A 23,589-nucleotide genomic window follows, 5' to 3' on the forward strand; every position below is an offset into this window, starting at 1 on the left:
CCGCAACGGGAGAGGTCACAACAGTGAGAGGCCCGCGTACCGCAAAAAAAAAAAGTACAAGAGAAACAATAAAATACAAAAACTTTTAGATATGGATTAAAGAGGGAACAAAAAATTTACCAGAAATCTTTGCTAGGCCACAGACCACTGGTTATAGAATTTAAAAGATTAAGGACACAAAAAAATTTTCCTTGCACAAACAGTATGTATGACAAAAAAATCCAAAGAAAATTATATAACCCCATTTTAATAATTTGGCTTTTCATTTTCTCAAGTTTTCTTCTAGTCATGGGTATATAAATCACAGTGGAGATATATGCTCTGTCGTTGTTTTTCATTACAAACAACTTTCCACAACAATGGAATCATTACAATTACCATTTTAATAGCTTAAATTATATTCCACTAATTTAAACTCTATGTAATCACCTTCCAATTGTTAGATGTTTAGGTTATTGTCAACTTCTTATCATAAGTAACTATGTATCAAACATCTTTCATGTATGTAACTTTTTTTTTTTTTTTTGGCTGTGTTGGGTCTTCGTTGCTGCGCGCAGGCTTTCTCTAGTTGTGGTGAGTGGGAGCTACACTCCATTGCAGTGCACAGGCTTCTCATTGTGGTGGCTTCTCTTGTTGCGGAGCATGGGCTTTAGGCGCGCAGGCTTCAGCCGTTGCAGCACGTGGGCTCAGTAGTTGTGGCGCACGGGCTTAGCTGCTCTGCAGCATGTGGGATCTTCCCAGACCAGGGATCAAACCCGTGTCCCCTGCACTGGCAGGCGGATTCTTAAACACTGTGCCACCAGGGAAGTCCAACTTTCCCTCTTTTGAACTAGGTTCCTGGTTAGGAGACAGACAGTCCAGTGTTGGAAACACAGGCTTTGGAGGCAGTGTTAGAACAGTGCTTGGTTAAACACTAAGCAGTGTTTAATATGTACTTGGAGTGACAGCTCTTTGTCGCAGTAGTAAAATCAATTTTCAGAGGTTCTCCTGTTCTAGACTGTTCCTCTCTCCTCTCTCAGGTCTAAGATGCAGACTCCACCTGCAGTATTTGCCTATCACTTCAAAATGGCTCAAAATCCATCCTGCCACCCAAGATTTCATTCTCCTCCTTTGGTTTTGTTAAGCTGGACAAGACCAGCTAGGAAATGGATGGGGAGGCTAAAAATGATTTTGCCTCTGTGACCTTGGCTTCCTCATGAGAACAGTGAGGGACCTGGAGGTAAACCTAGAATTCCTTCCAGGTCTAACATTTTATGTCCTTACTTCAACCCTTTTGAGGGCTTTTATTGACCTACCTGGGAAATAGTCCATTTTTTTTCCATATCTCATCCTAGGATATTGCTAGGTAGCTGACAGAAGGACAGACAAAAAGCTGAAAAGTATATTAAGGTGGTCTGAATCTTTGGATAATCTTCGGATACACGACCAATCTCCATGGCCTACCAGTCCTCCCCAGAGGCCTTCATACATGTTCCCCTTTCCCTCTCTTCCTAACTGGCTTCAGTGACACGACAGTCGAGTCACCCAGAGAGGCTCTGTGGAGAGAAAAACAGTAACCACCACCACCACTTCAGCCACGAAGCAATGAAAGAAAAGAGAGTGTGGGATAAAGATAGACTGAAGGTCTCTAATTAAAGGGCTCGGGTGATGCATTCACTTCCAAGGGCATGGGTCACTCGACCCAGATAACAGTTATATAAAGCCAAAGAAAACCCAGAATAGGAATAAAACTAAAAATAGCAAGGAAAACTGAGGAGGAAGAAGTGTTTGTACTTTTGCTCTTGGTCAAGCTGTACATGCAGCTGTTTCTGTTCCAAAGATGGAAAAGGGTGCAAGGGATTTAAAAGCTGGCTCTGAAGCAGCCACAGCTGGTCTAGGAGTTTGATGAGTAAATGAGGAAAGCCCCCAAAGAGAATGTTCCCCCTGGTAAGTCTATTCAAGTTGGCTAAAATCTAAAAAGAGCCAGGTAAGAAACTGGATACTGGTGTCCCATGAATGGTTGTAAGATATTCCTTTCCGCTGTGAGAGGCAGATCTCGACTTTATGTTCAGGAAAGGAAAATCTTAGATTCACTGTGCTGAAAGGTATTCCAAGCTGTATTATAATGGAAGGAACAGAAGGCTGGGGAACATGGGTTTAAATGTGGCTCTGCCACATTCTAGCTATATGACAGAGCTTGTTATTAAATGTCTTTGAGCTCCAGTCTTAACCTCTGAGAAAACATAGTCTACTTGGATGGGAAATGCAACTTTTGTGAAAACAAAACATAGAATCCTAGAGGTCTCAGTGAAGAAAAATAATACATGGAGAATCTGAAGTTTGGCAGGACTGGGCAAACTAGGCAGTCTGAATAGCCTTGAACAGCTGGGGGTCTTCAAGGCACCACCTGCCTTGATCCCCGGGACCAAGACTGCAAAAGAAGGTTCTGACCTGGGAGGTAGAAAGGAAGGTATTGGAAATTCTATTTACCAGCGAGAGAGCCAGTAGGAGACAGATTACACAGTATCCCCGTAAGCTACCTGGTCTGGCTAGGTACAAGTGGGAAAATTCCTTATAATGATGATTTATAATGCTATCTTTAAGATAGTAAAGTAGCAAAATTAAAATTTTAGGCAACTTCCTTCTTTAAAAGAGTCTGCCAAAAGAAAAAATTATTTTTCAAATAAAGAATCAAATCAGGAAAAGTGGGTTACCAGAAAGGTCAAACCAAACACTTCTAGAGGAACAACCCACAAGAAGAATGAATAACAGCCTGGGGTTGAAGTGATGTCCTAGTGTGTGGAAGAGAACAAACACTTTGGGAAGTGAAGCTCATGAGCTCAATCCCATCTGTATTAGTCAGGATTCTCCAGAGAAATAGAACTGGTAGGATACATATAAAGAAAGGTTTATTATGTGAACTGGCTCAAGTGATTACAGAGGCTGAGAAGTCCCATTATCTACCATATGCAAGCTTGGAGGCCCAGGAAACCAATGGTTCAGTCCCAGTCCAACTCCAAAGGCCCAAAAACCAGGAGCTCTGATGTCCCAGGGCAGGAGAAGATGGAGGTCCCAGCTCAAGAAGAGAGCAAATTTGCCCTTCCTCAGCCTTTTTGTTCTATTCAGGCTCCCAGTGGATTGGATCATGCCCACTTGCATTGTTGAGGGTGATCTTTTTTTTTTTTTTTTGTCTGCATTGGGTCTTCGTTGCTGCACATGGGCTTTCTCTAGTTGCAGTGAGCGGGGGCTGCTCTTCATGGCAGTGCAAGGGCTCCTCATTTTGGTGGCTTCTCTCCTTGCGGAGCACAGGCTCTACACACGGAGGCTTCAGTAGTTGTGGCGCATAGGCTCAGTAGTTGTGGCTCATGGGCTCTAGAGTGCAGGCTCAGTAGTTGTGGCACATGTGCTTAGTTGCTCCACAGCATGTGGGATCTTCCTGGACTAGGGCTCAAACCCACGTCTCCTGCATTGACAGGCGGATTCTTAACCACTGTGCCACCAGGGAAGTCCAAGGGTGATCTTCTTTACTAAGTTTACCAACTCAAATGTTAATCTCTTCTGGAAACATGCTCACAGACATATCCAGAAATAATGTTTTACCAGCTATCCAGTCATATTTAACCCAGTTAAACTGACACATAAAATTAATCATCACCCCATCTGAGACCACCCATCACTACTTGAAAGTATACTCAGTCCAGCCTCGTAGTATATTCACCATAAACCTGACAGGTAGTGTGGAGCCCTCAGGTACACTGTTAAACAGGCTGGCATTAAGATCCTTGCGAGATAATGAGGTTGGCAGCATCACTCTCTGTGCCTTTAGATTCTATAGGTTCTGAGCATTTGAAACAATGATCCTTGACTTTAATGCAATGAGCCCTCCTCTCCTGACCTCTAAAACACCATTTCTAGACAGATATTTTTACATAACTGAACTCAAAATGTTAAAAATAAAACTACTATCTTCCCTCCCCACCTGAGTTCTCTATCTTTTTTTTTTTTTGCGGTACGCAGGCCTCTCACTGCTGTGGCCTCTCCCGCTGCGGAGCACAGGCTCCGGAGGCACAGGCTCAGCAGCCATGGCTCACAGGCCCAGCCGCTCCGTGGCACGCGGGATCTTCCCAAACCAGGGCACGAACCCGCGTCCCTTGCATCGGCAGGCGGACTCTCAACCACTGCACCACCAGGGAAGCCCTGAGTTCTCTATCTTGATTGGGCAGGCCACAAACCTCAAGGCCATCCATGACTCCTCCCTTCTTCCTCACGCCCAAACTGACGTTGAAGTCACCACTGACATTTCTATCAAAGTATCCATTTTCCCTGCCGTCACACCTCACTCAGACTCCTGTCTCCCCTACTGCGTGCTATATAGACACCAGGATTATCTTCCTGAGCCTGGATGTCATTTCCCTACTCAAGAATTCTTCAACGGCTTCCCTTTTCCCACAGATTCACGACCAAAGTCCTCAGACTCCAAAGTGGCCCAACTTGTATTCTTTTATCCTTTCTCTTCTACTCAATGGAAAGCTCTAGCCACAGTGGAATACCCGCTCTTTTAAGAACATATGAAATTCTGCTTATTTGCTCAATGTTCCTTCAGCCTCAAATATCCTTCTTGTATTTAGTGTCTACCACGTGCAGGGCAGTTTTTTTTTTTCCCCCTTTGCGGTACGTGGGCCTCTCACCGCTGTGGCCTCTCCCGTTGAGGAGCACAGGCTCCGGACGTGCAGGCCCAGCAGCCATGGCCCACGGGCCCAGCCGCTCCGTGGCATGTGGGATCCTCCTGGACCGGGGCACGAACCCAGCTCCCCTGCACCGGCAGGCGGACTCCCAACCACTGCACCACCAGGGAAGCCCCTGCAGGGCAGTTTTAAGTGTTGAGATGATGAACAAGACAGACAAGGTCCCTGTTCTCATGGAACATACATCTCCAGCTCATCTCCAAGGCCCAGGCCAAATCCACACCTTCCCCCCAGTTCTCTACAATTCCTTATATTCAAAAGATGAGAATTCTTTTATACTCCTGGAGTACTTAGCACTGTTTGTCTTGTGTAACATTTATGTACAAACATATCTTCCAGGCTGGACTATAAACATTTTTTTTTTTAACTTACTTTTGGCTGTGTTGGGTCTTCGTTGCTGCATGTGGGCTTTCTCTAGTTGCGGCGAGCAGGGGCTACTCTTTGTTGCAGTGCACGGGCTTCTCAATGCGGAGCACGGCCTCTAGGCTTCACTAGCTGTGGAATGTGGGCTTAGTTGCTCTGTGGCATGTGGGATCTTCCTGGACCAGGGGTCGAACCCGTGTCCCCTGCATTGGCAGGTGGATTCTTAACCACTGCGCCACCAGGAAAGTCCCTGGACTATAAACTTCTTGAGGGTGAAAACCAGGTGGTCACTCACCTTTGCATTATATAAGTGCTTGGACAGTGCCACACACATGGAAGAAACTTAATGTTTCTTGAGTCACATCAAGTCTATCCCAATCTGCTTCCATTTATGATTGAAAAAACATAAAACCAAAAAAAGTGTGGAACTTTGCCTACTTTAAAGAAAAGTAAAGGGCTTCCCTGGTGGCGCAGTGGTTGAGAGTCTGCCTGCCGATGCAAGGGACGCGGGTTTGTGCCCTGGTTTGGGGGGATCCCACATGCCGCGGAGTGGCTGGGCCCGTGAGCCATGGCCGCTTGGCCTGCGCGTCCGGAGCCTGTGCTCCGCAGCGGGAGAGGCCACAGCGGTGAGAGGCCCGTGTACCAAAAAAAAAAAAAAAAAAAAAAAAAATTAAAGAAAAGTAAAAACATTTTTTGGAGGGAGGTCAAAATCAAAAATTGTAATGGAAAGACAAAAAAAACACCCCCACATTATTATAAACTGAAACTTAGGCTTGTAGTCCATTTGAATACCTTGTGTTAACGATTCTACACTACTCCTTAAGAAATCGTGATCTAGAGGCTATGAGCTCCTAGTGAGCAGACTTCTACACAGTCACTTGTCAGCAAATGGCTTCCCACTCCGGGCCAGAAGTCTCATTCCTGTAACATTAGAGAGCTGCCCATTAATCAGACTCTAAGGGGACAATGGAGACTGGAGAAACAGTCAAGCCTTTCGTTAGTGCCAAAGGCAAAAAGAGCACCCCTAGAAAAATAACTTGGAAGCAGCCTCTAATGGGCTTATCCACAGATGGAGGCTTGATTTAGGAAAGATATCAACACTATTTACCCTTTTAAAAAGTCAGGATTGAAAAATGACAAATTTTAAATCTGACATATATGAGAAAAAGGGACTGTCCTTTAGACAAAGAGGTTTATGCAACCCATGATCTTGAATTGGATCCTGGTTTGGACAAATCAAATGTAAAGGACATTTTTGGAACAACTGGGAATTTTGTATATGGACTGGGTATTAGATGATATTAAGGGATTATTAATTTTTGTTGGCTGTAGTACATAGAAAAAATGTTCTGTTTTTTAGAGATATAACCTAAAGTTTAGCATGGGTGGAATATTATATTACATATGTTCTTTAAAATACTTCAGTATAAAAGAAGTAAGTTATAAAACCAACCAACCACAGTCACTAAAAGAAAGTACAGCATTCTGGAGAATAGCTAGTTTCCTTCATGCTCACTTTCTCAGTGGTTAGTCTATTTAGTTGGGGCAGGTCAGGGTCAGCTTCTCCACCATGGACACCAATGCTCTCCACCAGCAGTGAAAGAGCCTTGGGGAGCCCCACTCAGGGGAGCCTTGCATTAGAAGGCACATGGAGAGGGGTCTCTTCTGAAGAGCCTTCCTCCCCTTGTTATAGTCTCTTATTCTGTTATTATCAAAGTGAAGAGAGAAAATTATCAGCTTACCATTCACTATAATACATCAGGAGATCTCGTGATATAATGAACAATGTCTTGCCTCTGGTTTAGGAATACTTCTTTGACTAGAATCACAAATAAATTCCAGGCTTTGCAGCCAATCTGAAAACTGAAATTTTGCCTTTGTTTACTGCTCCACTGTAGTTTTCTCAGTCTCAGCTTCCTTTATGTCAGCCCATTAGACAAGGAGGAAAACAGTTCTCCAGCTGTGAGAATCTTAACAAATATTTTATTAACACATACTGATGTATTCCTGGGATATAAGAGTCCTCAAAACACTGCCCCCACTAAAGACACTAAAAATGCTCAAGTCCTGGGTCCTGCGTTGAGTTTTGGAACCACGCACTCCTTGAACAGAGCCAGGGTCGCCCTACCTCTCCCAGCCCACATCGCTGTGTTGCAAACAGGTTTTCCCCCAGTCAGATGCAGATGATGACATGCATGCCTTTGCAAGGGCAGGGGCTCCTTATGATTAAACCAGAACGGAGAAAAACTTAGGATCAGCTGCTCAAAAGGGAATTCAGGCTTCATTTTTCAAAGCCACTCATTCCACTTCTCTGCAGGAAGGGCTGGAATATCTTCAGGATGAGCATAAAGATTCCCACTGCCGGAATATTCGGAATACCTTCCTTGATTTCTCAGAGAGACTCTATAAATAGAAAAGCTCATTATTAGAGATTATATTATTTTATAGAGACAAAGGATGGGTAATAGCTTTAAGGCGTGGTCTGTAAATTTCTCCCACAATGATCTACGTACGTCCAGGAGTGAGTAAAACCAGTTAATCTTATATTGTGCTACATATAATACACACCTAAAGCCAGACTAAAAATCAAGAAGCTTGAGTCTACTGCTAGATTACTGCTAACATACTCGGAGCCTCTAAAATACGGCTTACGTCCTCCTCCAAGCATCCATATGTGTCCTAATCTTTGAATGTGAGGATGACACTTGTGACCCAGCATCAGTGCAGCACACATTTTGCACTGATTTCGCATCTGTGATGCTGAATGGGCCCTATTCATCATCTCTTGTGAACAAGGATTCATGTTTATAAGATGCCTAGCTGGTGCTAACAGTATAATCTAAGGCCAAGGAATGAAACAAAGTTAAATGACCCTTAAGAGTTTAAACTATGACCTTGGCCTTCTCAGACTCATGATTTAGCCAGCAGAGCTAAGAATAGGAAGAACCTCACTGCCACTTGATCACGTCTGTGAAGTGACCTGAGATTCTGAGAAATGGTGTTACAGGGCGACCAAACAGTTCACTAAAAGGTAGAAGTTCTCAGGGAAGCAGAACACTTGGTTCTCTCTGCCTTTGAGAGTCACAGTGAAAAGCACAGGGTCTCAGTGAGAGCACAGACGTATCCAGCAAGATAATCCGTAAAGTTCACTCCAATTTCTGACAGAAGACGACATTGTCACTGTTTTCTTATACTCTTTGCAGCTGAATGTCTCAATAAAATAAAGTTCCAGGAGGGAAAAGTTTGAACTCTTACTGGTGACTGAGGGCAATTTAGTTAATACAGTGACACAACTGAGAGATTTAAGTTGAAAAATAGTATAAACTTTTTTCTAACTTCAAGATCCTTTACTGCAGAGCCTCTAAGTTTTGTACTTCCCAGTCACAGCAGCTGTGGGGAATCTTAAAAGACAAGTTGCTAAAATGGACCTTCAAAGGTCCCACATGCCACGCAATATGGCCCCCCCCAATTTTTTTTAATTAATTAAATTAAATTAATTAATTTATTTTTGGCTGCAGTGGGTCTTCGTTGCTGCATGTGGGCTTTCTCTAGTTGCAGCAAGCGGGGGCTACTCTTCATTGCGGTGTGCGGGCTTCTCATTGCGGGCTTCTCTTGTTGCAGCGCACGGGCTCTAGGCATGCGGGCTTCAGTAGTTGTGGCTTGCAGGCTCAGTAGTTGTGGCGCACGGCCTTAGTTGCTCTGCGGCATGTGGGATCTTGCCAGACCAGGGCTTGAACCCAAGTCCCCTGCATTGGCAGGCAGATTCTTAACCACTGAGCCACCAGGGAAGCCCCTGAATGCACATTCTTGGGCTTCTAGCATCACTATAGCTCCCTCCAGTGGAATTCTGTGACCCTACAAAACTACGAATCTGGGAATGCTTCTGATGATAAACATCTGCTGGCAAGTATTATTTTACTTTGTCCTTGGAGGGAACAGAGGTCAGAAATTATTATATTTACACTAAGCAGGTTACATGGCAAATTTGGGAATGAGCCAGTAAAGGAAAGAGAATGCAGTTTTTGTGATTCCTTAATGCCCACCCTCCTCTCACTTCCGTCCTTTGCACAGAGCAAACACTTGAGTTGTTTTCTCAGCTGTCATGACGGGTTTGCCTTTACCCACAAGTGTCACCAGCAGCAGTCATTACTGTGATGGCAGCTGAGGGTCAGTGCACATGCCTGGGGCCGCGGAACACAGCAAAGTAACGTGCCCACCATGAGGAATGAAATCAAGGTCGTGGTGGCAGAGCACAGTGCTCCATCCTGTCAGCTAAGTTAACTGGCCAGGCTCCAAGTGCAAGTGACAGTAACTCAGATGGAAAAAGCAGCTGCTCTGCAATACCAGCAGCAGCCTGTTATCACTTTCTGTTTCTGTATTCCTTTTCTACTTCGAGTCATTTGAGTGGAGAAGACAAAGAATTTATCAGAATTTGGTGGAATGCCATATGCTAAACTGCAGAAAGAATGAACCAGTCCCATGTCTGTTCTCTAGGATGAACCCAGACTGAGGCTACCTTGACTTATGAAAGCTGTGGGCAGGCAGGATGCTAATTATAGGACCAGCCTCCTCTCCTCATCCCATAAACAGGAAGTGCTGCACATGGTCAGGGCAATGGCTTATCTCACCATGGAGTCGGTTTCAGCTGGCTGGTTAGACTCTTTGTGGGCCAAGAGGATGTTCAGCACTGCCTTCCAGCCTGGCTCTGCTGGGGGGCTGGCATCCACCTCAGTTCCACCATTCTCCCTGGTTTCTTTTCCAAATGTGATATTCACCCAAGGACACCAGTCTCTATGCTGAGAAGTGGGATCAAAGAAGCTTCGGGAAGATGTGTCCTGAGAGAGGAGGAAGAGGAATCCGTGTTAATGAAGGGCAGATACTATGTAAGTTCAGGGAGGCATTGCTATAAATTGTCAAATCTAGAATCTCACAATGCCCACATTTCTAGTTTTGCATTCTCCTTTAAACTTTGCCTGTGTATTTCCCTCTCACTTTTAAAATTCTTTTACTCCCTTTGTGTTAAACCATCCCTTATCAGGTCTATCCTCTTTTCTCACTACTGTCCCTTGGGCAAGACAAATTTATTACGTTGCCAGAAGACATCCCAAAGAAACAAATGGCAAAACCCTTAAGTTTTTTTTCCCTCCGGTCACCCAACTGTCCCATCTTTAAACTTATTCTCATGGCCTCCTTATAGCCACAGGACCAGTTTCAGCTCATGCCTGCTTCTCTGTGCTGCATGGTGAGGGCTTGGGTGCTGCTGTGCTCAGGGACCTCCACACACGCAGGTGGACTCACCGAGCTGCTGGAAGAGCAGAGGCGAGCCCGTTTGGCTCTCCGAAGAGGACTAGATGGCACTTCTAGGCCAGTGGTGTCTCCTGTTCCCATGCTTCGTGTCACTGGGCGGGTTCTGGTGGTGGGGCTAGCGGCCTCTGGCTCAGGACGGTCGACAGGACTGGAAGAGTCCCAGCTTCGAGTTCTAGAGACAATGGGACCTGGGCTCCTTTCAGCCTGAAGGAAAGGGGAGATGATGGAAGTACCCTAATGACATAAATAACTACGGTCAGGAGAAATATTTCTAGAAGCATTTGAAAGCTTAATATTTTTAAAACTATAAGAATTTAGTTTCTGAACTGTCTACATAACTAAATTCTTCAAAGAATATTAGATTTCTATACAAAATAATGAACTTAGCATCTCCATTGCAACTGGTGATAAAACCACTCTGTAATGTTCTGGTCAATGTGGTTATAAGTGAAGTTTAACCTAAGTTGATTATATAACCTAAGTTAATTTCCAACTTTTCTGCCAACAACACCTTTGGTAAGAATGCTGTTTTTAAAAAGTCCACCCTGAGGGCTTCCCTGGTGGCGCAGTGGTTGAGAGTCCGCCTGCCAATGCAGGGGACATGGGTTCGTGCCCCGGTTCGGGAAGATGGGAAGATCCCACATGCTGCAGAGCGGATAGGCCCGTGAGCCATGGCCGCTGAGCCTGCGCGTCCGGAGCCTGTGCTCTGCAACGGGAGAGGCCACAACAGTGAGAGGCCCGCGTACTGCCAAAAAAAAAAAAAAAAAATGTCCACCCTGGGACTTCACTGGTGGTCCAGTGGTTAAGACTCCACGCTCCCAATGCAGGGGGCCTGGGTTTGATCCTTGGTCAGGGAACTAGATCCCACATGCTGCAACTAACAGCCCGCATGCCGCAACTAAAAGATCCCACACACCTCAACGAAGATCCCGTGTGCTGCAACTAAGACCTGGCACAGCCAAATAAATAAATAAATATTTTTTAAAAAATAGAATAAAATCTGAAAAAAAAAAAGTCCACCCCAAACAAACCAACTAAGTCTATACCTGCTCTGAGCCTGGGGAAAACGTGGCATCCTGGCTCCGAGTCATCATCCTCCGAGGAGACTCAGGCACCAGAGAGAAGCGCTCTGGCCGGCACTCAGAGCCTGGGATGGGGGAGCTGGTCAGACCAAAGGAGGCATCCAGGTCGGTCATGGATGACTCGATCTGCTGGAAGCCCCAGAGCCCCACCTTCCTCATACACTGTGAACATGTTATCAGGGAGAGCTGCATGGGTTCCAGCGAAGAACTAGGTAGGAATAGAAAAAAAAGTCCGTTTTCTCAGAGGATAACATTTTCAAGGGACTAAGCATAATGATCTGTGAGTATGCTTCATCTCATCAAACAAATCTCTGAAACAGGCCAGGGGACTGGGAACCACCTCCTCTCAGGGCCTTGTCCTCCGATCCTAGGACCCAGCTTCATCATCTCTCACGTATTTCCTACAGAAAGATCTAGGGGTCTTAGCATACTCTCTATGGCAACCTATTTTAAAGGTAAGTTTTATAAATTTCTCATGTCCCTTTTAAAGTTTTTCCGTGTAAATGAAAAGTATTGCTTAATCTACCAAAGAAAGCATATTTAAAGTAAATCAAAATTGGTCTGACAGTCTTCTGTCTCAGAGGGAGTCTGTGCTGAACTGAGCAGCTGGAATGCAGACACCAGCTTGGGGCCTAGAGGATTCCAGCTGGTGCTTCCTTCCATAGTTCTTATCAATTAAACTGATTTTTCCTTTCTAAAACTAGAAAGGAGCTTCACTGTTTATAGGAACACGAATTCCCAGCTGGGAAGTGATAGTAAAAGAAACAAAGTTCAGGCGTGTTCAAGAATTCCTGAGTTCTAATTCTGGTTTTGTTACTAATTCTTCCTATCCCTCCTCCACCCCCTTAGTTTTTCTTTGTCCCTGTTTTTCTCACAGGAAACACCATGTGATCTCCAAATGCTAGGAGTAACTGCTGTGTATGGGTATATAATGTTGTCACAGTTTATGTCCCCAGGCAAATTCACTAACCTACACGCCCAGCCACACACGGAGAGAATACAGGCAGTGACGTGGATTTGGATGATGTCTGAACTTAGTTTGGTTGCAGTTTTTCTCTCATCAGTTGGGTGATCAAGTTCATCTTCAAGCAGGTTCAGGAGAAGACTGATCTTGTCTTCTGTCAGGCACTACAAAGGAACCAAGAGAAAAGACTTAAAGTTTCAACCACCATGAAAAGTCATAGATAATGATGTACCTAGGTGGTACAAGGCAAAAATCATGAAAAAAATGACAAACACGAAGACAATTCTCTTCATTGGAGAAGACTTACTTCCAGCACAGGCTAAGGTATCACACAGAAGCTTTCTGAACTGCCCTGGATCTGCTGATTGAGAAAGGGAGCAGTGTTCCTGGAACTACCACATCTTCTCTTAGTACTAACTTGTTTTCAAATTACCAATTGCATATTTTCCCTGAAACCTGTAAACTTCAAACCCAAATAATCACAACAGACTACTACTAATTTCTTGGCCTGGCAATGAATTTACTTTTGACACCACAAAAGAGCTTGCCACAGTCTTTACTTTTGTTCTAAGAATAAGAAAGCATTATGACAGGGTGAAAAAACTTTCATTGGCTAGAGACAGGAGGACATTTATAATAGGCATCAGAGGCTAACAGTTTGGTGCTAAAATCCACAATAGCTTCTCAACTTGAAGAAGCAAAATAATAGCTTCTCTTTCCTACAGTAAAGTTTGTCTTGACAGAATACCCACAGGATGATGAAATGGGACAGTAAATATTCAGTTTCAAAGTGCAGACAGGACAGAGCATTTCAAAATTTCTATTTACAAGGGAAAAGGGAGTTTATAACTTCTCCAGCACTTTCTTTGGGAAAATGGTATGTGATAAACCATATGAAGCCACATTTCAGTATCTTCTGTTAAATAGTTTAAGTAACAAATTGAGATAAAATTGAATTTACGCCACTTAAAGAATCATATCTAAAAGTCTAAATGGAATTCACTTATTTAAACCCTCAAGTCCTCTTTATGGTAGAGATTGAAAAAAGTTAAGAGTTAAGAGACAAACAAGTAGTTCTATTCTTAGCTATCTGTAGCCTCTTGTCATTAAAAGAAATGCTTCATGCTGGTGACAGCTGAAGGCCACTGTATGCTAGCCAGGAAAAACTCACCATAGTTTTTAAGTCCTCTGGCCTCAGGGAAGGAAGCTGGAAGTCCAAGTGACAAAGGCTTTGAAAACGATCTAGGAATTCACTAACAAGAACCGCAGGTTCATCCAATGGCAACATCCCAAATCGATCTGTGGAAAAAGTAAACTGGGAGATTATATTGGTACAAATTATAAAAAATAAAAAGCATGTATAGAACAACAGGGGAAATGTAAATTGATGATATTTGATGAAATTAAGAAATTAACAATAACACCTAGACTTGTGATAATCAATTAAAATAATGTAACTGAAGTGCTAAAAATAGTTCCCAGTGTACAGTAAGTGCTATGTATCACAGTTACTTCATCGTTATCATCATTATTTATCACTTGTTTTTTAGGATTGTTTTAGGTATTATTTTTAGGTTTAATCTCAGTAATGTTTTATTTACCTTGAGGGCAGAGACAGTATCTCACATAATTTACAGATTTCTCATTACTCCTACCAATATATATATATATATATATTTTTTAAATTAATTAATTAATTTTTTTTTGGCTGTGTTGGGTCTTCGTTTCTGTGCGAGGGCTTTCTCTAGTTGTGGCGAGCGGGGGCCACTCTTCATCGCGGTGCACGGGCCTCTCACTGTCGCGGCCTCTCTTGTTGTGGAGCACAAGCTCCAGACGCACAGGCTCGGTAGTTGTGGCTCACGGGCCTAGTTGCTCTGCGGCATGTGGGATCCTCCCAGACCAGGGCTCGAACCCGTGTCCCCTGCATTGGCAGGCAGACTCTAAACCACTGCACCACCACGGAAGCCCCCAATAGATATTTGCTATTATTAAATAATATTAATTTTCTGATGCTAAAAGATCAGTTATCAGAGTACTGATTTTTATTTCTCAACAACAAAATGATTACAGTATGGTTTTTAATATCATTTGATAGAGCTAAACTTCTAGTACTTTGAGTCTTAAAATGATTACAATTTCTTGGGTCCCAGAATCAAATGCCCTAATATTTAAAATCCTTATCATCTCACTCTAATACTATACTTTGATTCCTAGAAACCCCATAATACAATTTTCAAAAAAGAATTAATTTACTTGATGGGGGCAGGGAAATCCTTTCACAGCGTATATGTGTATCAGATCATCACATTGCATACTTTAAAAAAAAATAAATTTATTTAACTATTTATTTTTGGCTGCGTTGGGTCTTCATTGCTGCTTGTAGGCTTTCTCTAGTTGCGGCGAGCGGGGGCTCATCTTTGTTGTGCCGCGTGAGCTTCTCAATGCAGTGGCTTCTGTTGTGGAGCACACGCTCTAGGCGCACGGGCTTCAGTAGTTGTGGCGCACGGGCTTAGTTGCTCCGCGGCATGTGGGATCTTCCCCGACCAGGGCTCGAAGCCGTGTCCCCTGCATTGGCAGGCAGATTCTTAACTGCTGTGCCACCAGGGAAGCCCCCTGCATACTTTAAATATCTTACAATTTTGTCAATTATACTTCAATAAAGCTGGAAAAATAAACAATAAAAGAAAAAGAAATTACTGATTTTTTTGGATAGAGCTGTGATAGTACTTTTGTGATTATGTTTAATTTTTGGCCACACTGTGCAGCGTGCGGGATCTTAGTTCCCAGACCAGGGATCAAACCCGTGCCCCCTGCATTGGGAGCATGGAGTCTTAATCACTGGACCACCAGGGAAGTCCCTATGATTATGTTTAAAAAGCAGAGTCTCAGGAAAGGTTTCTCAGAAGAAGTCAGGTCTAAGCTGAATTGGAAAGACCAACAACAGTGTGTAAAAGTAAAGCCCTAGAGGATAGCACATGTGGGGAATTCTAAATAGTCTCACAGGGTTGGAACACAGTATTCCTAAGGGGAGACTAGTCGGAGACACGGTTAAAGTATAGACAGCAGCCAGACCATGATTTTATTAATGTATGTGATAAGAAACTACTGGAAGATTTTTTAAAAGGAAGAAGTGAAAGTGATATTATAGACAATATGCATTAGTTTAGAGCAGAGACTAAGGAGTCAATCTGGATGCAAAGAAATAAGCTTAGCAGACATTAAGGTGATTTAAAGTAGTAATCCCCCTAAGATATGAGTGGCATAAGGATGGAGAGAAGGAGCGTCAATGTTGAATGAAGGAACACTATCAAGCACACCAACATCTGCATAATGGGAGACACAGAAGAAGGACAGGGAAAGGGGCAGAAAGAGTATTCAAAGACATACTAACTGAAAACTTCCCAAATTTTATGAAAAACAGTAATCTATACATCTAAAGGCTCAAAATCTGTGTAAGCAGAGAAGGGAAGAGCGAATATGCTAAACAGAATCAGAGTAGGAAGGAAGTATACCAAGTACAGGAAGGATTGATTAGCACTTGTGATGACACATAACTTGGTGAAAAGGGTGTTCAAGTTACAGTCACACACAACGATCATGTAGAAAGATGGTTTGACAGGAGGGTCTAAAATGAATAAGCTAGTTTTTCCAAACAGAAAGTTAACTAGATAAACACTCTCCCTCATCTCCTAGAAGACTAAAAGTTTAGATGGCCCTACTTATTATAAAGCTTCAAACATGCTACATTTGACAACATGGATTAATTAAAAAAAGTTGACTCCCCCTACAAAAGTAGGTTGCAGAATATATATAGAATGATAACAGTCATAGAAAATTTTAAAACAAATAAATAGTGCCATATATATTGCTTCTAGATACATGTAAATGTTGTAGACATAGAAACCATGTAAGCAAATCATGGACACCAAATTCAGGATAGTAGTTATTACAGGACAGGGAGGCAGGGAATGAGAGTGGGGAAGACTACACAGCTGTATCTGTAATTCTTCCTGATTAACAGAAAGAAAGCAGGGTGGGGTGGTTTTGCAAGGATAGCAAAATGTCAGTATTGGTGGGGTTGGGTGGTAGATACAGAGATGTTTCTTATATTATTATTATCTACAATTTTTTCTATACTTGAAACACTCCACAATTTTAGAAATTACTCAAAAAGTTAAAAATAAAACAAAGAGACACTTTCTATATTCAAGGGCAAAAAATATTCCTTAAGAGTTTATCAAATTATTTAAAGTTGGGACTTCCCTGGTGGTGCAGTGGTTAAGAATCCGCCTCCCAATGCAGGGGACACGGGTTCGATCCCTGGTCCGGGAAGATCCCACATGCCGCGGAGCAACTAAGCCCATGTGCCACAGCTACTGAGCCGGCGTTCTAGAACCTGCGAGCCACAACTACTGAGCCTGTGCACCTAGAACGCGTGCTCCACAACAAGAGAAGGCACCGCAATGAGAAGACTGCATACCACAAAGCAGAGTAGCCACCACTTGCCGCAACTAGAGAAAGCCCGCGCACAGCAACTAAGACCCAATGCAGCCATAAACAAACAAACAAACAAACAAACAAATAAATAAATAAAATAGTAAAAATTTCTGATTCTCAGTTTCCTCACCAGGTTGATATCTACCTCCCAGGGCCCCTGAGAGGATTAAACGGGATAATGTACGCACGATTAAACCTTTGGCATGTCAAATGCACTTAATAAATAACACAATAAGTGAATGAATATTAGTTCTCTTGTAAAGCGCAAATAGACAGGAGGAAAAAGAAACTTCAAAGGCTAGATTTTCGCAAAAAAATAGACAATATGAGAAACACAATGACCAGGGGTGGGGATGAACTGGGAGATTGGGATTGACATATATATACTAATATGTATAAAATAGATAACCAATGAGAATCTGCTGTATAGCACAGGGAACTCTACCCAATGCTCTGTGGTGACCTAAATGGGAAGGAAATCCAAAAGAGGGGATATATGTATACATATAGCTGATTCACTTCACTGTACAGCAGAAACTAACTGTAAAACAACTATACCCCATTTAAAAACAAATAAACAGGGCTTCCCTGGTGGCGCAGTGGTTGAGCGTCTGCTTGCCGATGCAGAGGACACAGGTTCGTGCCCCGGTCCGGGAAGATCCCACATGCCGCGGAATGGCTGGGCTCCTGAGCTATGGCCACTGAGCCTGAGTCATGGCCGATGAGCCTGCGTGTCCGGAGCCTGTGCTCCGCAACGGGAGAGGCCACAGCAGTGAGAGGCCCGCATATCGCAAAAAAAAAAAAAAAAAAAAAAAAAAAAAAAAAAAAAAAAAAGTAAAAACAAATAAACAAACAAGCAAAAAACCAAAACAAAAGAACCCCGCATTGACCAAGAAGAGATGGTAAATGGGAAATTTTGTAAATAAGTACCTGGAGAGGGGCTGTCTGGCCAGAAACAGAACTTCTCATGGGCAGTACACAAGGCTTTCTTCAGCTCAGCACATCGTTCCTTATCTGAAACCCGCATAGATAACAATGCCTTAAAAACAATGTCTTATATAGATTCAAAATCCAATGACCAAAAGCCTTTAAGAGTATAGATACAACTAAGAATTAAAATAACTCAGAAAAAATTTAAAGATATGAAATATTAGCAACTGAATCATCTTAATATTTTTCACAAAACAAGTTCTAAATCAAGATTCTAAAAGCAATAACAAAGGAGATATCATGTATCTTATAAGGCAGGCATTCCAAAATGTGAGCCTTCATAAAAGTCCTGTGTCTCTTAGCCTAAGTATAAATTTCGGAACTATAAAATAAACATACTGCTGTTAGTTTCCCAGAATACACAAAGTCAGGTTCACTCTAAAGTAGCTGAGCTTTAAAAAAAAAAGTAATGACTAAAGCTAGTAATTAGGGTGAAGACAATCACAAATACACCTTGTTATATACAGCAGTACACATTCTTTGATCAAACACAAGTGACTGGTCGTTTCAGAAAAACTAGTATAGATATCTTTTGAATATGGAGAAAAATGTAATTTGTACTTTATACTTACATCTGTCAAAATCAAAAGCTGGTTGTAAAGTGGCACAGAGAAAAGCTTGACAGCTGGAGCACTTCAGCAGATCACATTCAACTGTGACCCAGCCATATTTTGCACAGACCAGTGGAGACAGCTCAGGGGGCTTACCTGCCCATTTCAAAGAGTATTCACATTAAGAAAAACAACATGTATGTACATTAAAATGAACAAGTCAGAAATGAAAACTTTAACTCAATGTATATAGGAATAAACACATTAAGAGGAAAAGCAACAGGAAGCCCTATGCATTTTATATGTTTAAAATGTTTATTTTATTATTGGTTGTGGGGTACAGTAGAAAAGCCATTCACTTTTGCTTAATATTAAATACTAGGGATTTGAAAACACTAGTGAAAGCACTGGGATTTGCCTAAGCAGTAAGGGATGGTGAAGGTCAAACAAGCTGAAATATTTTATCACTCATCTCTGCTCTCCTATTGTATCACATCCACTTTTGCCTTCTGAAGAATAAAGTCAGTAAAATTAATAATATTCATTATTCCTCCCTGCCCCAAATTTGATTGTTATATACTAATGTGTGTGTGGTATGTGTGTTTTAAGTAAGCTGAGAACATCAAGAGCATCTGTAAGTATGTGCATGGGAAATATGTCCTAAAATATTTATTGATCTTTAATATTCAACACTCAGCTTTTTCTATTTTACCTATAGAGCTCTTGTTTTACAGAGCACAGAAAAAAAAAAGCATAAAACATAAAAGATGCAGGAAAGTTCTATATTTTTACAAGGGATATAGGAACTTGAAAACATTCTAATAGCAGCAAAAAGAGGACTGAAGGCTAGAAACAGAATCTAAATATAAATGTTAAAGGAGTTTGGATTATGTAGAATAAAATTAATAGAATCACTTAACTAGCTTAAGTTAAATAAATAATTATATCAAAGTGGCAATCAATTTATATCCAGTGGGAACAAAAAAATAACAAAAGAAAATGATTTTAAATGTTCTGTCAATATCAGGAATTAATCCAAAGAACAGCAGTAGAAGCATGGTTAAAAATACTTTCCCCTTCCTGAACAATTCAGTCCTAAAGCCACCAGGTGGTGAGCAAGGCAGAGGATTAAGCCAGGAGGGTAGGGGAGAGAGCTCATCGCATGGTGTCAAAAGCCAAAAAAAAAAAAAAAAAGCCAAGTCGGGTAAAGAGGGAGTCCATACAGAGGGGGACCTACCTTGGGGTGCTGTAGCCAAGTGGGGTGTAAAGAGCATCTACATGGGGCTCCCACTCACCAAACCAGGGGCAACTGGAATCTCAAAATATATAATAGTAATGGATTATGATCCATTGAATAAAGAAGGAAATCATGAGCCCATGCTGCTACAATAAGTTACATAAAGTTTGATGAGGAATGTGATATTTACATGGTTTCAAAGCACATCCCCACAAAACAGTTTAATTACAAAGAAGGAAAAAGCTACTTTACAATGGAAAACACCGACAGACACTCCCTTAATCAATTGATCAAAATGATGATCGTGGGTAAAGGGACAGATCAAAATCATGTGCCACCTGACAGGATGCAATGAGAACACAGCGTTACTTCTGTGATATTCCTACATAACCTGAATCTAATCATAATGAAACAGCAGACAAATGCAAGTTGAGATACACTCTATAAAATAACTGGCCTATAATCTTCAAAAGTATCAAGGTCATGAAATTCAAGGAAAAACTGAGGATTCTCAACTGGATCCTTTTGCTATAAAGAACATTATTACTACAATTGATGGAATGATTATGATGTAAGGGTTATATGGTAGTAATTTATTATGTGAATTTCCCAATTTTGATGGTTTCACCGTGGTTATGTAAGAGAAAGTCCTTGTTTGTGGGAAATATTTGGGGGTGATGAGGTGTCACTTTGACAACTTACTTTCAAGTACTCACAAGGAAGTTCTTTGTAACCTGTGCAATATTTCTATAAGTCTGTAATTGCTTTAAATTAAAAACACTCTAGCAAATAGAAAATGGCAAAAGTGATGTGATGTCAGTTGAGATCTAGCTTCTATCTTGCTCTCTCTTGCTTGCTCACTCTGACTGAAGCCCGTTGCCATGTTGTGAACTATCCCTGTGATGAGCCCACGGAGCTCCAGCCAAAAGCGAGTATAGAACTGAAACCCTCAATCCAGCCATGAGGGAATTAATCCTGCCAACAAGCACGTGAGTGAGCTTGGAAGTGGATCCTTTCCTAGTCTAGCCCTGAGATGACTGCAGCCCTGGCCAACACCTTGATTACAGTCTGAGAGAGATCCTGAACCAAAGGACTCAGCTAAGCTGTGCCTAGATTCCTGATCCACAGAAATTGTGAGATAATAAGTGCTTGTTTTTTTAAGCCACTAAGTTTTAGGGTTATTTGTTGTGCAACCATAGATAATTTACAAAGGAAAACCTTGAAAGAGATAGGAAGTGTAGTATAATGTTAAAAAACATTAGGTTTGGTGCTAAAAGCCTTACAACCAGGGGACCCCAACCCAACCCCCAGGCCTCTGCCTGTTAGGAACCGGGCCGGACAGCAGGAGGTGAGCGGCGGATGAGCAAGCGAAGCTTCATCTTGCTCAAGTTACCGCCTGAACTCCCCCCACCATCACCCACCCCTGTCCGTGGAAAAACTGTCTTCCACAAAATGGGTCCCTGGTGCCAAAAAGGTTGGGGACCGCTGCCTTACACTATAATTCCAGCTCTGCCATTTGCTAGGAAGTTGACCCTGGGTAAGTCACATAACCAACTTGAAACTGATAATATACGTGGAAATACTATATACAAATGTTAGTTATTATTCCTTCTTCTCTCAGGCTCTTAGTTTTTTCTTCTGTAAAAAAGAAAGGTTAGATCTCAAATATCCCTTTGAGGGCTAACATTTTATGATGTTAATTTTCCTAAAAAATTTCTTACCAAGTTTAATTCTAAAAATTAAAAACATCAGAGAAAGTGGTGTTACTCCTAGAAGAATAATTCCAGAAGCAGGCAGAAAGTGCAACTCACTAGAACCAAAAAGGATATAGAAAAGGTTTCCACTCTGCTAAAGAAGGCTTCTTTGCTTGTAGATTCCAGTGGAGGTTCTTCTGCTCGTGGTGATCCATTAACTGACTGGAATGTGGCAGATGTGTCCTTCCTAAAATAAAGTGGCAGAACTACTGGTAATCCTTTCAAGGCATCACTTTGCCTAAACGTTTTTTAACTTTTTTTTTTTTTTTTTTTTTTTTTTGCTGTTCGCGGGCCTCTGACTGTTGTGGCCTCTCCCGCTGAGGAGCACAGGCTCCAGACGCGCAGGCTCAGCGGCCATGGCTCACGGGCCCAGCTGCTCCGCGCCATGTGGGATCTTCCCGGACCAGGGCACGAACCCGTGTCCCCTGCATCGGCAGGCGGACTCTCAACCACTGCGCCATCAGGGAAGCCCTGCCTAAACGTTTTTTATCTAGCTTCTCTGCACATTGTATTATCAATCATGCCACTCTGGACTTTAACCTTTCTAAATATCATTTCAGTCAGGTAATTTTTCTGTTTAACACTGTCAATAGTTTCACAATACTTACTAAGCAGAATCCAAATTCTTCAGACTGGCATTCAAATCTCTACAGTTTGGCCATAACTAAGTTTCAAGCAATTTCTACCTTGACCATGCTCCACTAATCCCATACTGGCAAACTATGCTACCTCACTCACCGCTCTCCAACAGTATTTTGCATAATTTTCATAAACACAAAATAAGACTCAAGGCTTCTGTGCATTATCCAATTTGAACCACCTTAGAAATTTAACTATTTTAACAGCAGAAAATGACAATTTTGATATTTCTACCTGGATTGATCCTTGCTATGCACTTCTTCCCCAAAGGAACTAATTTGAAAATTTAAATCAAAGTATTTTAGCTATTTCCTGAAAAAATTCAAGGAGAAAAAACCCAGCAAAACAATTCTTTTATATTCAGTGAAAGGCATTTCAACAGCACCTGGGAAGTGTAGAGGGAGGAACTGCTGAAGACAAAAGTAATTTTAATAAAAGTAAGATTACACCAACTATTACAACTCAAAATAAAGTAATTTATTCTAAGAATCCTTCTGAGAGTGACAGCTTCAGGGAGGTGTGGATCTTGAAAAAAATTCAGAGCTTCCATAAACTTGGATAGAAAAAAATGACATTTATTTTGGTAACCTCTAACTGAAATGTAGCATTTCCTTCCATTATGAATGAAGATAATTTAAAAAACCACAGTAGCATCAGCAGTACCTGTAAATTTGTCATCAATGGAAATCACAGGTATTTTGTCACCACATTATGGTTGTTGCACGTGTTTTGAAATACTGTTTATGCTCTCGCTACTTCGAAATTATGGTAGATAACAGATCTATTACTAGATATTATTTAACTCTTAATGCAGCATTTTACTGCATCACTTTTTTTCTTTTACTTCTTGATAACTGCATTCCAACGTAATTGGTATCCTTTATAATCCTATGTAATTTACTTTAAGCATTTAAAAATATAATTCTGAGGTGTTCATAAACTTTACCAGGCTGCCAAAGGTGTCTAGGACTTAAAAAGGTTAAGAAGTCTAAGAGAAATCAGGTGCGCATATTCAGTTGGCGGTCCTGTCTTTTTCCTTCCTCCCAAAACCTGTTTTAAGGCAAAATTGCGCCCAGTACCTCCCGAGTAGAAGATTAAAGCCGACTAAGCGAAGGAACCCCAGTCTCTTCAAGATCCCGAGTCGCAGCCATTCCCATCGCCCGAGTTACAGACCCAGGGTATCCTACCCTGGCCTGAGTCCCCCAAACCCTCTCCAATCTACCGTCGCCAGACCCAGGGTGGACTCGCGGACTCACGCTTCGGCGCCTCCCTCTTCCGGGGCAATCCCCTCATCTATCAGCTGCCGGACTTTCTGGGGAGTCCCTTCTGGGGAGCGAACAACCGCACTACAATTCTTTTCGACCCCCGAGGCAAACGTCGGCCCCTCACTGGGCGCCGCCATCTTGGTCCGTTTCCGAGTTGCTTCCCCGCGCGTGTGAAGGCTCAGGAACTTCCGTTCTGAGGGGTTAGGATCCTCTTTT

At 42.2% G+C, this 23,589-nt stretch overlaps 1 protein-coding gene across 2 annotated transcripts; it reads right to left on the bottom strand.

Annotated features, from left to right (window-relative positions):
• Nucleotides 1–7,050: 7,050 nt before the first annotated feature.
• On the bottom strand, nucleotides 7,051–23,589 carry ZC3HC1 (zinc finger C3HC-type containing 1). 2 transcript variants are annotated; one of them, XM_082632354.1, is made up of 10 exons: nucleotides 23,365–23,589; nucleotides 21,545–21,656; nucleotides 18,500–18,650; nucleotides 17,868–17,951; nucleotides 13,612–13,739; nucleotides 12,447–12,604; nucleotides 11,441–11,684; nucleotides 10,386–10,628; nucleotides 9,716–9,922; nucleotides 7,051–7,490 (listed from the first exon to the last, which is right to left on the bottom strand). In XM_082632354.1, exons 1-10 carry the CDS (start codon nucleotides 23,508–23,510, stop codon nucleotides 7,422–7,424), a joined length of 1,542 nt encoding a protein of 513 aa, XP_082488480.1. In that variant the 5' UTR covers nucleotides 23,511–23,589; the 3' UTR covers nucleotides 7,051–7,421. The 2 variants fall into 2 exon arrangements, with proteins under 2 accessions (XP_082488480.1, XP_082488479.1); XM_082632353.1 differs by having other exon boundaries at nucleotides 10,386–10,598; nucleotides 23,365–23,559.

Source organism: Mesoplodon mirus (assembly GCF_964341445.2).
Source record: "Mesoplodon mirus genome assembly, chromosome: 9".
In the NCBI taxonomy this organism is placed as follows: Eukaryota; Metazoa; Chordata; class Mammalia; order Artiodactyla; family Ziphiidae; genus Mesoplodon; species Mesoplodon mirus.